The sequence below is a fragment of the Sceloporus occidentalis genome, unplaced genomic scaffold, assembly GCF_023333645.1.
Source record: "Sceloporus occidentalis isolate IW3139 unplaced genomic scaffold, rSceOcc1.0.p SCAF_8, whole genome shotgun sequence".
Classification (NCBI taxonomy): Eukaryota; Metazoa; Chordata; class Lepidosauria; order Squamata; family Phrynosomatidae; genus Sceloporus; species Sceloporus occidentalis.
The window spans coordinates 27,279,930-27,295,835 of record NW_028316988.1 but is presented as its reverse complement, the minus strand read 5'-3'; the positions used below and the strand labels follow the sequence as shown (position 1 = coordinate 27,295,835).

Genomic DNA, 15,906 nt, shown 5'->3' with positions numbered 1-15,906 from the left:
AGGCAGAACACTGCATAGCATGGATGGGAACGTCTGGCTGTCCAGTTTTTAAGGGCCGCAACTTTCATGAGCTGCTGGACAAGAAGGCCCAAGGGCTGGTGTTGGCCAAATTCAAAATGGCCGCTCCAGCGCTAAGAGGACAGCTTGACGAATCGCACCCAATGCAAATAGGAAACAGATACGACACTGAATACCCCACACCCTGCACCCAAGGGGTGGCAGTGCCAGGTTTTGAACAGGCTATCTCCCCTCTATGCCATCCTAGGAAAAACTAGGCCCATTTCCATAGCAACAGAGTCGGGATGCCCAAGGAGGCAAACAGCGGTGCTGGCACAAAGTGGCTGTTTTTCAGTTTTTTGGAGCTCTCTGCCTCCATCGCTGTGTCACTTTGCCCCCCTGCCCGCCGGGTTTGGGGTTTTGATCACTTCCCCTCGCCTCGCTTCACGCCTCCCACTTCTCACCCGTCAAAGAAGGGAGAAGGGGCCGCTTTTCTCTCTCCTTCGCGCTTGCTTGCTTTAGCAGCCCGTGGGCGGACGAACAATTGAACGTTTACAGAGATGGGAGAAAGAGGAAAAAGTGGCACCCACTCAATAACAAACTTGGCCATGGAGCATTTCTTTTTTCTCTCTCCAAAGTCACCGGGACCAGAGTGGGTGGAAAGAGAAGAATGAAAAAGAAAGACATCAATTGAAAAAGAGATCAGTCTTTGGCAAACGTCTGCCGGAGTGCTGAAACCTTCCCCAAGAAAGCAAAAAAGAGACCTGTGGCACTGGGAAGACTGATGGATTAATTATAGCACAAGATGTGAGAAAGAGACCTGTGGTATCTGGAAGGCTGACAGATTTTATATAGTAAGAGAGCTCAGAGCTCATACTATAGGATAAAGTCAGTCTGGTGGGTGGAAAAAGGAGGAAAAAATACATAGAAGAAAGAATTTTGAATGTGGTGATCACCTGCTGCAGAAATGAATTCCAAAAGAGAAGCAACGAAGGGACCCGTGGTATCCATGAGCTTGGCATATTTTTTGCTATTGTTGTATGTCTTCAGGTTGTTTCAGACTCATGGCAACCCTAAAGCAAACCTATAATGAGGTTTCAGAGGAGGTTTGCCTTTGCCTTCTCCTGAAGCTGAGAGAGTGTGACTTGTCCAAGGTTACCCAATAGGCACTCATGCCCAAGTGGGGATTTAAACCCTGGTTTCCACAGTCATAATCCAGTGCTCAAACTACTATATCACCCTGCCTCTAGGCACATTTATAATAGCAGGGGAATTACAAAAAACACCTATGATATACGTAGTATAGTATAGTAAATTTGATGTCATGGAGGGGGAAGAGGAAGAACAAATAGAGGTTAAGGAAAGGATCCAGATTTAGTGAGCATTGGCCAGGGAACTGAAATGCCCAAAAGTAGCAACAAAGAAACCTGTGGTATATGGAAGATGGACATATTTACTATAGCAGGACAGCTCACATTATAATACTGTATAATAAAAACTCAGACTATTGGATAAATTTAGTGGAGTGGATGGGAAAAGGAAAATTGCATAGTTTAAAAAAAAAACCTCTGGAAAAGAAGCAATAAAGAGATCTGTGACATCTGGAAGCTGGACCAATTTATTCTAGGAAGATTGTTCATACTATATCAGAGCTCATAGTTTTTACTTATTTGGCTGCACTGAAAATGCAATGCAACCAGGCAGAAGTGACAACCCTTTCTCCCTAAACAAATGACCACAATAAGGGTCAAACAGCCATCTCCAGATGCCCATCACAGCTAAGATTCAGCTTCCCTGTGTTGCATTACAACAAACTGTAGTAAATGCCAAAATAAGCCTTAAAATCTATTTCAAGTGATGTGCATCTGGGAGACAAAGACAAGGAAACAGGAGGTGGGGAAAATACAAATGTTAAGTAAGAAAGAAACCTTGTCCTCCACTTGCCATCCCAGCCCAGCAGGCAAAGAATCAACTGGGTGATCTCCTGGTGGCAGAGAGCTGATTCATTTCAGAATCCAAAGGCAGTTAACAGTAGTTTAGGATCTTCCTAGGCACTGAGGTTTCCAGGTCAAAACCTGAGGTTTACAGATGATGTCATGAAAATATTATGTATTAAGTAAGCATCAATCACATTTGCTCACAGCTTGCCACTCAAACGTACACATGCAGACTATATTTTCCTGCTTCGAATTTAAGACAAATTTTAAGGCAAAGTGGCTGTTCTCAGATCCAGATAGACAAGGAACATTTAATACAGCCTACTTGCTTCTGGCCAACAGGTGGATGCAGAGCAGAGTGGAGGGTGAGCCCTGGCACCACCATGACTGGAAGGGAAGGAGGAAGCTAACTCTGTAAATACTGTACATAGACCTCATAGTCTTTGCAAAATGCAGCAGCAGAATGGCAATCTGTCTTGCACATTCTGGTGTTGTCCTTGCAGAGCTGGAGATTTACATCCAGCCCTTCCTCTTGCCTGGATCTGAGCCCAACAAAACCAGAGATTTCGCATCCTTGCTTGCCAACCTGGAGATGACACAGGTAAACTCAGGGCCAGACCTGGCAACTTAGCGTGCCGTCAACTCACGCAAGACACGAGGAAGGAAGAAGGAAAAGAATGAATAGGAGGGAAATGAGAAAGGAGGAAAGAAAGATATGCAAACTTTGGATGTGACACATATAATCCTGCATCCTATTCCTCACCATGACTTTTACTGGAGCCTGCCAAAGAAACTTGGGAACAAAACTGCAAGTGGTCACGGGTATTTTCTACCGCCAAAGAATGCAAAGTGCCCCTTCCCCAGTGATGGATTCAAAAGGCGCAACACTATTCCCAGAGGCTTCTGGGAAAGACAATCTACCTCTCTCTTTTTGCCCAGAAAAACAGTGGTCCCAAAGGTGTGCAGGAGCTGTGGGCTATAAGAAAAAGCTATAGCTGACCCATCCCTGCCCTAGATAGGCTAGACAGAAGATGGGACCATGCAACCTCACATGCATCTTAGGGAGAAAGTGCCACAGACACACACCAACAACTCTACTTCCTCTCTTCCATAACCTTAAAATAGTGCCTTCTCTCCCCTCCCCAGGTCCCTTTTGTGTTATGTCTCTGGCAGGTGGCACTGCCTGATGTCTCTCTCTTGGGGGGTGGTGTGGTTTTTTTCATTTTGTGGCTTGTCAAGGGGGTGCCTCGCCGGTTGACAACTTCACAGGCGCCCGTGTGATGTATCTAGGCCAGTGCGCACAGAAATGTGTGGGGTGTGTGCGCGTATGTGTAGGGGGAGAAAGACACCAGCTTGACTTGCGGTATGAGGAAAACAAGGCATGGTAATAGGTAAGGACTGGGGCAATGAGAATAGAGAGAGAAAGGCAGTTGGGTTTCTCCTTTAGGATATTGCAAAAGTTCTTGGAAAAGGCCTCCCTCGCAGGGTTGAAAGTTGGGTTAAGTCTTGCAGTGCAGATTTCACCAACTGCACACATTGAGTAAGCCTTTGCAGAACCATCAAAAAAATTAGTAATGTGTTCAAAAACATCCACAGACTTTCAGGGATTCTTACGACACCCTTGCAAGGGAGACCAGGAGAAAAGCCCAAAGGAGGGGTGGCTCAGGAATTTGAGGTATTGATGTGTGTCCAGTCTGCTCCCTTTGTTCATCTGGGGAGCACAACCACATAGGACTGCAGCTGAGACAGTTGTTAGAAATGTGCAACAGGAGGATGGAGGAAATAAAGAGGGCAGTTTTCTCTGACACGAAATGGAAGTGAATGTTGGAAACTTGTGCCTTTCAGTGTGGACTGTGGGCAAGGGAAAGCTCCCTTAGATAGAAATACACAATCACCGCATGCGGAAAGCTAACATCTCAGAGAAAAAAATATTCTGCCCATTCCTGGTGAAGTGCCAACCTTTCTCACTGCCAGCCAAGGATGCAGACGGAAACACAAAATTGTAAAGGTGACAGAACTATGCCAAATTTTATGATATACAATTTCAGTGGGCAAACTGAGAGGGCTCCAGCAGAAATAACCGAATGCTCACTCCTAGAAAAAGACACCTTTGTTACATTTGGTTTCAACTTATGGTGACCCTGCGCTGGAGTTATCTTGCAAGGTTTATTCAGAGGGGATTTCCCCATTGCCTTCCTCTAGGGCTGGGAAAGTATGATATGCCTAAGGGGCACCCAACGGGGTTCCATGGCCAAGTTGGGATCCGAACCCTGGTCCTGACTGTAACACTCAAACCGCTACACCATGCTGGCTCTTGTAACCTTATTCTAGGATTTTTGGGCCAAATTTCTTGGTTTGTTATGGCTTTCCTCTAAGGCTCAGAGAGTGTGACTTGCACAAGATCACCGAAGGGATTTCCAAGGGCGAGTAGGGAATCGAACCTTGGTCTACAGAGTTCAACACTCAAACTACTAACACCACACGCTGGCACTCTGTCTGGCTCAACAATGCAGAGCAGGACTCGCACTCTGTCTCTCACACACAAAACGTCCGAGACAGTGAGAAAAGAACCACCTCTGCCAAATTCTAGCTTCTGAACAGAGAATTGGGGATGGGGGAATGAAGGAAGAGATTTTCCTTTCTTCCTCCACTTTGGCCAGAAAAGGAGGCTGGGGGTGGGCAAGAGTAGGAAGCAGAAGCCAAGCTGTTTTGCTGCGGCCGCCCCCGCCAACTCGCCTTGCTATTTTGGGACAGCAGCCGCCTACTGCCTATGGCTTCCTCCTCACTGAAGATAAAGAGAAGAAGCAAAAATACAAAGCAGGAACCATCCAGACATTGGGTTCCCAGATCTCCTGCCTTGGGCTCCGCTTCCCTTGAGCCAATTCCGGGTGTAAATTTTCCCAGTTTTGGGAAGCTCAGCTCTGGGAAAAAGGAAAGGATTGGGTGCCAATCTCCAGTTTAGTCACAAATGCAGTAGCAGCCTGCTACAGTTTGCAAGATTTCCTCGACTAGTTGGTGCAATTTACAAAGAGTCTCCTGGTGGTCTATATATTCCTTTTCCACTCATTGAGTCACTAGGACACTCTGCTCTTCAGTCACCTTCTGCCTCAAAGTAAATTTGTTGTTGTTGTGTGCTTTCAAGTTGTTTGGGGGACAACACAGCATCTACCTATGGCTCTACCAGCCAGCTGAACCTCTAGATAACACTCACTGAATCAAAGAAGCATTAGCTGATGGGAACAGAATTCAAAAGGACCTCGAAAAATAGCTTAACACATGAAAAACACATTGGGAATACTCAAAGAAATAGCCATGGTAGTCTGTAGAATCAGTACGTAGAACAATCTTATAGCACCTTTGAGACTAACTGAAAAAGAAAGGAGTTGGCATCATGAACTTTTGTAGACTAAAGTCTTACTTCCTCAGATGTATTTTGGATTATTGTTGATCATGAACTGAACATAAACCAGCAGTGTGATGCAAATGCTTTTTTAGCCTGCATTAATGAAATCATAGTTTCCAACTTAAGTGAAGTCACAGTGCCACTAAATTCTGCGCCAGTCAGGCATGATCTGGGGTCCTGCATCCAGTTCTGGGCACCTTGTTTTAAGATAGATATGAATTGGAACAGATTCAGAGAAGAGCAATGAGGATGAAAAGAGGGATAGAGAACAAAATAGAAGCGGAAATGTTGGAGGAGCTGGGCATGTTCAACCTGGGGAAGAGAAGGCTGAGGGGTGACAGGATTGTACTCTTTAAGGGCTCAAATCTGACTTAAGTCAAATTGTTAGTCCCAAGAGTATTTAGAGAATCATAAAAGTTGGTGGGAATCTCAAGAGTCATCTAGACTAATCTCCTGCCATACTTCCAATGCCTTTGAGTGCCAACTTATTGATTCGCTGGGTCTCCCATAATGGGCACTCAACAATGGGATTCAAGGCCTTTGTTGCCAATTTGCCAGGGGATATGTACAATAGAGTTCCTCATTCTGAGAAAGAATAGTTTGTGAATGGAAGGAAAAGAGCCATTTGCAAAGGCTATTTTCTCCAAAAGAGAGAGAGAGAGAGAGGGAGGGGAGCCATTCTTATGAAAAGGGAAGGGTTTTTTTTAGTCTGAATCTGTTGTTATTGTTATTGCAAGGGATGGCACTGTTTGCATATGCAAACAGCATGCAGATTTTAAAAAGGAAACAAAGGAAAAATGCTAATTTAATAGGAAATAGCATGCAGGGGGAAATGATGTCATTGGGCTTTGAATAAGTTAATGCCTACCCATTAGCAAACAGAAACCACAGCTTTTTTGTGCCCCCCCAGAGGAAACATCAGGAATAACTTTTTCCAGAACACTGCCACATAGCCTGAAGACCCCACAAAAAACTATGGATGCCAGCGGTGAAAGCCTTAAACCCAAACCAATCATCCAGCCCATGAACCTATATGCTGGGTAGTCATTGGCATAGCTACTTTTGCACCCTGATACTTTTTTGAAAATAGGGCACCTTAACACTCAGAGATACAAAAGTAGGATTTCATCAGATCCAGATGTGAATCACCACCTACTCTGGATCCCAAACTGATCATGCATCCCTTGATCCTTTCTCCCACTCTGGGATCATCTGAAAAGGATTACCTCGAATGCACCCAAGCCCATTTGGAAAGTCTCTGCTGGCTTTTCTTAGCCACCCTAGCCATGAAGGCTAGCATTGGAAAGCTGTTGTTATTGTGTGCCTTTGCCTTCCCCTGAGGCTGAGAGAGTGTGAGTTGCCCAAGGTCACCCAGTGGGTTTGCAGGACCCAGACAGGATTCGAACCCTGGCCTCCAGAGTCATAGTCCAATGCCCACTACACCATGCTGTCTCTCATGAGTAAAAATTACCACTTGCAAAAAATGGAAGGGTGAAACTTTCAGACACACTGAAAATCTCAGTGCAGTATCCAAAAATAAAAGATAAGGGGAAACCCCTGACCAATCCTTTTTCAGGTCTCACTTCACCTTTCCTTTGGCACCACAGACAAAGAGGGCAAACCTGCACTTCCTTTTAAGAAAATCCACAGGCACAATTTGAATACAGGCCCCAGGAGATCAAATGTAGCCTGCCCCAGTAAAAGCATAGAATTATAGAGTTCGCAGAGACCTCAAAGACCATCTACTCCAACCCCCTGCCATGCAGAAATACACAGCCAAGGCACTCCTGAGAGGTAGGGAACACCAAAGAAACACAGTATGGTCTGGAAAAGAAAATATGCCTAACAAACTCAGGGGAAAACATATAGGTAGCAAATATAATATACCAAAAAAATAGCTACAGTTTTACACTGGAGTAAATGAATTAGGGTTTAATCCAGGATACAAGACTTAAAGTTGTTATGACAAGAGACAATCCTTTTCATGGACTTCCATTTAGTACTTTAGCAATTTAGTCAATTACTGGTACAAGTACCGTTTGTCAGTAAAGGTGAGTTTGCAAAACACTGTTACTTTCTGTATATGATTGTACAACTGTTAGTTACTTCATTTTTTGGTTCATGTACTTTTAGTTACTATTATTATTATTTGTTTATATAGTGCCATACATGTACATCGATGGTGCTTTACAGACTAAAACATTTATAACTATTTCAATAATATAAAATACTAAATATTAAAGTACTAGCTCATTGTAAGTAGCTACTCTCTGTATGTTCTTTAGTTCCTTTTTTTGTATATTATATTTGCTACCTATATAGTCACTCCGGAGAGGTCACCATCCAACCTCCCTACTAGGGGAGCCCTGGTGGCGCAGTGGGTAAATGCCTGTACTGCAGCCATTCACTCGAAACCACAAGGTTGCGAGTTCAAGACCAGCAAAAGGGCCCAAGCTCGACTCTGAGGTCGCTAAAATGAGTACCCAGACTGTTGGGGGCAAATTAGCTTACTTGCTAATTAGCTTACTTGCTGTTCACCGCTATGATCTTTGGAATAGCAGTATATAAATAAAACAAATTATTATTATTATTAGGGGAGTCTCTGCACATGCACAGAGGCCTGACACAGAGAAAACAAGTCTGGGATTTGAAGCCCTAAATTCAGGTCTTAAGATATTTAAAAGAGAAAATTATTCCAGATTCCTTCCAAAGCCAGTGTCATTGCAACATGACATTTGTGGGGTTTTTTTTTGGGGGGGGGAGTGGCATGTGTCTACTCTGGAGTAAGCAGATTCAACATGTCACACTCTTGGGAGTGAATAGGGTTCCAGGTTCAAATGAAACCGCTGGCCTCATTCGTGTTTCTACATTCATAATAAACAGCCAAAGCAGGTCAACTATATAGAATAGTCACTCCAAGCATCTGTGAGTTGTAGTCCCAAAACATAAATCGCATGCTCAGACTCTGGAAAAACATGCCTCCTGGACCCTGCCAAAGCACCCAGAGACTTACCAACAGGCTTGCAGGTGGCTCCTTGGCCCGTACATGGAGGACCCAAATGCAAGGGCTGGTTCGCAACAGTGGCCATTTTCTCTGAGGTAGTGTTGCTGGCAAGATCCGGGGAAGAGGGTGGCGAGGACGAGAGGGAGCACTGGGTCTGGCACCGCAGCTGCGCCAGCGACTGGGGCATACCCTGGTAGTGTCGTGTGGCGCTCAAGAGGTCATTGAGGATCTGGAGGATGGTGCCAATGTCCCGGCGTGGCCGTCCACTGCTGTCTTGGCAATTCGGGTGCAATGTGCCTAGGGTTGGGTTATTTTGTAAGGGGAGGGAATTGAGGATGGAAGAGAGAGAATAGGACAGTTAGTATGGACTTCAGGCAACACCACCATCTTTGTTTAGGCCTTACAATGCTCACTAACTTCATATAAAAGGATATTTTCCTTTTCTTCAAAGGCAGTTCTTTTTTCTAAAAGAATGCCAAAAGGCCTCTATAACATATGCTCCTCTGCCGACAATGAAAGCTGATGTAATCATTATTAAAAGAACGGTTGCTAGCTGTCATTAATAGTAACGGCATACAGGGCAATTTAGTCATTTTAGTTTAGCGTTTGCTTTGCAGGAGGTATATGGGATAAGTGGATAAGCTATGGCCCTCCAAATGTTTTGGACTAAGGGCTCTATGGAGCACAGGCTGGGAACTGCTGCTTTATACCATGGGGTATGTTGGATCTGAAATCCAGCCCCCCTTTTGCCAGTTTGCAAGTATGTAGTGGTCATACATATAGCTGAACAATTTTGAATGGGGCAACGCTATGGTTTGGGCATTGGACTAGGACACTGGGAGACAAGGGTTCAAATGCTGACTTGGCCATGAAAACCCACTGGGTGACCTTAGACAAGTCACATGCTCTCAACCTCAGAAGATGGCAAAGACACTGAAGAAACTTGCCAAGAAACCCCTGTGATAGAAATGTGTTTTTGGAGGAGGATGGGTTGGAACATACCAGAGAATGTTCCCGAAAAGACACCAGGGGCATGGTTAACAAAACTTTCGATCACAGCACCAGGTTTGCGGGTCCGGGAAGGCTGAGCTGGGCTGGGAGAACTGTTACTTCGCGCTGCACAGTCCACCTGTAAGGAAAGGAGAGAACAGAAAACTAAATACACGCAGAGGAAAAAACAGAATAGGGCTGCGAGTTCAGGATCATTTCAGGCCAAAACTTGAGACCCAGGGACAGTGGCCCCTAGGGGTGCCCTTAGGTGCCAACTACAGCACACAACACAGATTTCTTATGTCTGGAAATCAAGAGAGAAATCTTAGCTAAAGGGGCTGTTTCCAGATCAATGTGAAATCAGGAGATTATGCTGTTGACTCTCTATAAACCATGCTTTCAGAAAAAGGCTACCCATAGTGTTCAAATGTTTCAGGAAAGGGGAGGTTACCTCCTCCCTCCCTGAGAAGAACTCTGTAACTTGTAATAACTAGTTGTAGAGTTTGCAGTTTTTCTTCTCCCTCCTCCTTCTGTGCTGTATCATCTCTTTAGGATTAAAAGCCTACAGGCAGGGACCGTCTCACTTCTCTCACTTCTTGCATTGATAGACTGCTCTGGGAGCCTTTGGAAGGAATGGTTGTGAAAATCAGGACAAAAATAATAGGTGGAATTAAAAAAATGGTTTAAAGAAACTGGGAGAAGCTGGAAGGCAAGGGAAGAAGGAAAGGTGTGGACCAAAGAGGCCAGCCTTAAATGCAGCTGTTAGTCCCATCTATATTTTAAGTTTAGGCTTTTCTGGGTAGCATGTCCTCCAATATTTTGGAGATTAAAACCCAGACATACATGGCTGAGCAAGCTGAGCATGTGATCAAGATGACAAAAGTGTTTAATGAGGACGAACAGACATGCTAGGAGAGACTGCAGCAGTTTGCTTTTGCCTGAATCCACTGGGAAGGGAACAGTCCTGACCCCATCTCCAAATGAGTGCAAACCACTTTTACAGTTTTAACTCAAATTGCAGCTGAAGTAAGCTGAGGACAAAGGCAGGGGAGTGGGAAAAGAAACGGGAGCATTTTAAATGCAGCTGAAAAAGTGGGATGGCAGAGGATTAATTGGGAAAGCTGTAGAGCCGGAGAATGCTCCTATCTTTGGACTATCAGGAGTTTTACATTTCATTTCCCAGAATCCTTGACCATGCTGGATGTAGTTTCTGGAAACCGAAGTTTGATACTTTACCGATTTTGGTGGCAGTGGTTCAAGACCTGGAATGCTGTGCTTGTCCAAATGATGTAATTACATGCAAGCCTTGGGTTTTCAAGCTCACCCAGTTTGCTGGAGTGATAAACACTACATAATGCTCCTATTGACTGGCACCCTGCCCATTTCAAGCAACACTAGGTTCCAAGATTTCACAGCTTGGTTCAGAGAGCAAGACTCAAACCCAGGACCTCCTAATTTCACCAGTGCCTCCCCCTCAGTAACACAAATTGCCCTTTCCACATTGACACCCATGCCCACAACTGACCTCCGAACATGACGAAACCATGCTCCCACTGCTGGGGCCATTGACTGCTTGAGTGCTGGTGCCGTGTGACCGGAACATGCCCGCCGTGACTGGCGTGGGATGGGCAGAGCTACAGTACATGGGCGTGGCTGCGGCAGGTGAAGGGGAGGCTGTGGGACTCGGCTGGCAAGCAGGCATGGTAGGGACCCGGGCAAAACCAGAGGTGGGGCCAGTGGCACTGTGAGGTGTACGGCAAGCGGAAGGCGCTGGCCCAGCGGCTGGCAGGGACGTCGTTGGGGCACTGGCCGTCCCGGGCTGCTCTCCACGGTTGGCGACCATGTGACGGTGCTGGAGTTGCCCGCCGTTCTGCTGAGCTGCCAGCTGGAGTTGGACGAACATCATATGGTCCCCGACACGAAGAGCAAGCGTCAAAGGGGACCTCCCCGACAGGAAGTCATTTACCTGGGAAGAAGAAAAAATGGAAGGGATTTTAGGTTTCAATGCCATTTTGACACTCTCTCAGCCTCAGAGGAAGGTGATGGCAAGACTTCTCTGATGAAATCTGGCCAAGAAAACCCTAGAAGAGGGTTGCCATGTTTTTGGAGCCTGTGTGGTGTAGTGCATGTTGTACTAGACTCTGGGCTTCCAGAGTTGAAATCCTCACTCAGCCATGGAAATGCACTCAATGACCATGCACGAGTCCCACTTCTGCAACGTGAGAGGACAGTAATAGCAAAACTCTGAAGGAATCTTGCCAAGAAAACTTTATTTAAGGGTCAGTAAAAACTTGTAGTCAATTTGAAGGCATGTAACAATGGTCCCCACAAACATAGATACAGTGGGGCCTTGGTATCCGCTGGGGTTTGGTTCCAGAAGCCCCTGTAGATATCAAAATCCATGGATGCTCAAGTCCCATTCAATACAATGGTGTAGTAAAAAGGTGGCCCTTATATAAAAGGGCAAAATCAAGTTCTGCTTTTTGGAACTGATGCATTTTTTGAATATTTTCATGCTGGTTGAATCCGCGGACAAGAAATCCATGGATATGGAGGGCTGACTGTAATGAGTCGGTGTGGTGGTTTGACTGTTGGATTAAGACTCTAATAGATCCGCATTGAAACCTCTGCTCTCCCATGAAAACCTTCAGAGTGACCTTGTCAAGTCCCACTCTCTCAGCCTCAGATGAAAGCAGACTAAAACAGACAGGTTTCTGGCTTGGGAAGAGCTGCATCAAGGCAAAAACTGGGGTGGGAAAGGTCAGAGTCAAACCATGCAGGTTCCTATCCTCTATGGCAACTCCCAGCTATCAACAACTCCACCCTAGGGAGGATCACTTTGGATAGACCATAACACCCAGACTTTTAAGAGATCTGCCTCAAACGGAGAGCCCCAGGGTAGCCCTGGTCACTGGGGAAGGGGTGCAGGGTGTGTGTGTGTGGGGGGGGGGGGGGAAGCGGCAGTGAAATATTTGCTTAACCAGGTGGAGTTTACTGTTCCAGGGCGGAACCTTTAAAACACATTTTTAAATAAAGCTCTGAGCAGACACACAACTGGAAATTTTTCTCTTTGCCAATCGAACCAGGAAAGGGTGGGGGAAGATGAGAAACTGGGTTATTTCTCTGTCCTTTCTGCCTGCCTCCAAAGAAGGAGACCTTGGGGGGGGTGTCAAACAAAACCACACACAAGTCGCTAGACCTTATGGTTGCAAAATTAAAACAACAAGAACCACTGACAAGCACCTGATGTGCTTGGAAAATGCCAAGCACAAAAATGCTATGTTATTTCCTGGGGGAAATAAGATGGCTCCTGAGCACGCACAGAGTGTCTCTGACTACCCTTCAAGAGGAGTCCAAAGAATGTTATTGCGGTGATTCTGTCTGTTTTTCTAAAGGTGCTGGGGACTGATTTGACATCAGTCTCTGCACTTGCAAAACTCCCAGCTTCCTCCTCGCAACACACACTCACTCCGCCTTCTTTTCACCTCTTTGCAGCAAATGTCAGCGAAAGAAGACAACCGAAAATGCTTCCTAAGCGTGCGGGAATCCTTCTTCGGCCCATCCCGCCCCAAACCCACATATGCTCGGTGGTTCCAACCTCACCTTCGAAAATCCCGGAAGCTCAGGGCCCTGCCCCTAAAATTGTGAGAAACTCGTGGGAACGAAGGCTTTAGAAACCCAGAACGCCAGGCCTGCTGTGCGTGCCAGATGGCGGCTACGGGGAGGAAGAGGTGGGTGGAGAGGCAGTGTCAGTTTCAGATACAATGGGGGCAGAGGAGGAGCGACGGGGAAGGCTTTGCAAGGAGCCTGGGCCCTTCTGCACTGCATGATTATAGCACAACGATTCCACATTAATTGCCATGGCTGCATCCTGTGGAATCCAGGGATGGGTAGTTTGCTGAGGCTTATCTCTCATCAAATACGTCTCTATAAACGGCAAATCCTAGGATGCCACAGGAGTGAACTCTATGGCAGTTAAAGTGGAATCCTGGTGCTATAATTACATACTGGGAAATGGTCCCTAGTCTTGTATTAGAAAGAGAAATAAAAGCCAAAAAATCAAATACAGTCAGCCTTCCATATCCATGGATTCTTCATCCACAGATTCAACCATCCATGGTGTGAAAATATTCCATACACACACACACACACACTCCAAAACGTAGACCTTGATTTTTGCCATTTTATATAAGGGACATTATTTTACTATGCCATTGTATATAATGGGACTTGAGCACCCACAGATTTTGGTATCTGGAACTAAAGGGCCGACTCTAAAGGAAATATTTGGTTGTTTCGGAGCTAAAGGATGGTTAGAATCCTCTCTAATCTTTTTACTCACATATTGCATTACAAGGCATGGTGTACCCATTTTGGAACCTTCCAGGGTTCACCTGAGGAATGGCTCTGAGGTTGTCTGAGCATACACAGAATGCAAATTCATTCTCCATGGTTATAGCCCTCTTTCAGCTTCAAAGCTTGGAAAAAGTGACTTACAAAAACACTACAGCTTCCAGAATCTCACAGATAGTCAAGGAGCTGTCATACTGTCATGATGTAGGGAGCTGTAGTTTTTTTTCTGTAGTACAATAGATTTGTTTCCAAGCTGCATTCCTCCTCTGTGGCTTCCAAAATAAAACCCCAGCATATCTGATTGCGTAGACTGATGGGTGAGGCGATGATATAGAGTTTAAAGCATCTATCCAAGGTGCTGAAAGTGTTTTGAGAGCTAGAGGATAAGATCCTTTTAAAGTTCAGACTCAAACCAGGAGTGGATCACAAGAAAGGGAGCTACTGACTATCGCTGGTCAAATCGATCAGCCTGAGGTGACAGCTCAACTCAAACCCAGATTTTGGAGCCTGGATACTCTAACCATTGAGCCACCTAATCCACTCTGTAGACTAGCTACCTAGTCTCCCAAGGAGCCAAAAAGAGGCAATCATCTTAAGACCTGTTTGGTTTCTCTGGTCACGAAATCCCAAGCTCTCCCTCTTCTTTCTTCCCACAAAGGGCACACTCTCTCGCTCACCATCCCTCCCCTATTCCAGTCACGACTCCCAGCCGGCCGCCCCCGCTGGCTCAAACAAAAGATCTCTGGGCAGCCGCCCAAGACAAACTCTTGGGCCTGCTATTGAAAAAAGAGAGAAGGAAGGAGGGAGGCATCAGGGGTTGGTTCAAGGACAGAGAAGGAAGGACCCACAACAACAGGGTCACCACCCCAACACACATCCACACACACATCCACACAAAGAGTTGTCGTCTCCCTCGTCCCTATATCCCATCCCCCCTTCCATCCTGGAAACCCCTTTCTTCCGATCTGAATGGAAGCCCCGGTCTCTTTGTTCTCCAAGGCTCAAGCCCAGCACAGATGGCATTAACCACATGCAACCCTTCCCCCTAAAGAGGACCTGGGAAGGAGTCTTCCTCCTGCACCCTTCCTAAATTCATCCCCCACCCTCTGCGACCCCTCCCCTCAGGTTTGCCTGCTCTTCTCCCCCTTCAGATACACACACACACCAAAACCAAGGACATCTCTGTGTTGCTTTATATGGCCCTGGGACACATATGGCTGGTTTTGTGGCCCTCGTTCCCTCCAGATTTCTCATTTTATGGTCAAAAACAGGCAAGGTGATTTGTATCTCCCAGAAACCTTCACCAGCAGCAACCTGGCTTTTTGTCAGGATGGGTATGTGTGTGCTTTGCTTGTGTATTTCTTCATGGCAGAATGGGGTTGGATCAGGTGGCCCTTAGGGAGTCTCTTCCAACCCTATGTAGGAGTCTATGAAATAACTTAAGCCTCCCTGTTCCTGCACTATTTTCACAACCAATATCCCCACTTTTCCAAACCATAAAAAGATCTGGTTTTTAAAAAATTATTATTATTATTTTAATTTCATTTTTAACAGGTCAGGCAACTCAGCCTCCAGACCTGCCAGAGTTGCCCAGCCCAGCTCTATATGGTTTTTGTTAAAGACCAGACACAGTAAGGCATAGTAGATAGAGGGTTAAAAGTTTGGGAGTGGAAGGAACTGAGTTCAAGTGCTGCGTGAGCAACACAGGAGAATCCAAAGTTCGGTGTCCCGCCTAACACAGCAGTTGCACAGGCGTCAAAACCAAAACAGCTTCTTGCTAACCGGAAGAGGTAATAAAGAGTGTGGGAAAGCAGTCACACTGAAACCAGACTACACATTGCATAAAGCGGTGTCAGCATCCTGCGCCCATTGCACAGACACAATGACTGAGGTTGGCAGAGCGGAATAGAGGTGGTTTTGAGGCTAACACATGATCATTTGTCAGTGTCCTCTTCTTGTTAGCTTTACATCTGTGACTCGGGGACTATGACACATACCGTGCAGGAAAACTGGACTTAGAATCAGAACCACAGAGCTGGAAGGAGCCCCATGGGCCATCAGGTCCAACATGGTACTCCAGATGAGTAAACAAACAAGCTTCATTTATATACCGCTTCATACCGCCTAAGCAGTGTCTGAGGGGTTTACAACTTTAAGCTAATTTATCCCCAACAGTCTGGGTACTCATTTTAGCGACCTCGGAAGGATGCAAGCCTGAGTCA

At 45.8% G+C, this 15,906-nt stretch overlaps 2 protein-coding genes across 5 annotated transcripts in view; one reads left to right on the top strand and one right to left on the bottom strand.

Moving 5' to 3' along the window:
- Positions 1–15,906, top strand: part of LOC149308408 (uncharacterized) — a 154,491-nt gene that overhangs the window by 88,658 nt on the left and 49,927 nt on the right. Inside the window, exon 1 of one of the 4 annotated variants that reach the window (XM_089535742.1) lies at positions 12,990–13,062. The exons of the other annotated variants lie outside the window; for them this stretch is intronic. The gene's annotated coding sequence lies outside the window, so the exon portion shown is untranslated. Of the gene's footprint in view, positions 1–12,989; positions 13,063–15,906 lie in introns of those variants that run through there. 4 annotated transcript variants of the gene reach the window in all.
- MIDN (midnolin) overlaps positions 1–15,906 on the bottom strand; it is a 36,645-nt gene that overhangs the window by 1,468 nt on the left and 19,271 nt on the right. The window contains exons 5-7 of the mRNA XM_089535739.1: positions 10,857–11,297; positions 9,344–9,470; positions 8,351–8,638 (exon numbers count right to left, since the gene is read on the bottom strand). Coding sequence (XP_089391865.1) covers positions 8,351–8,638; positions 9,344–9,470; positions 10,857–11,297 — 856 coding nt within the window. The remainder of the gene's footprint in view (positions 1–8,350; positions 8,639–9,343; positions 9,471–10,856; positions 11,298–15,906) is intronic.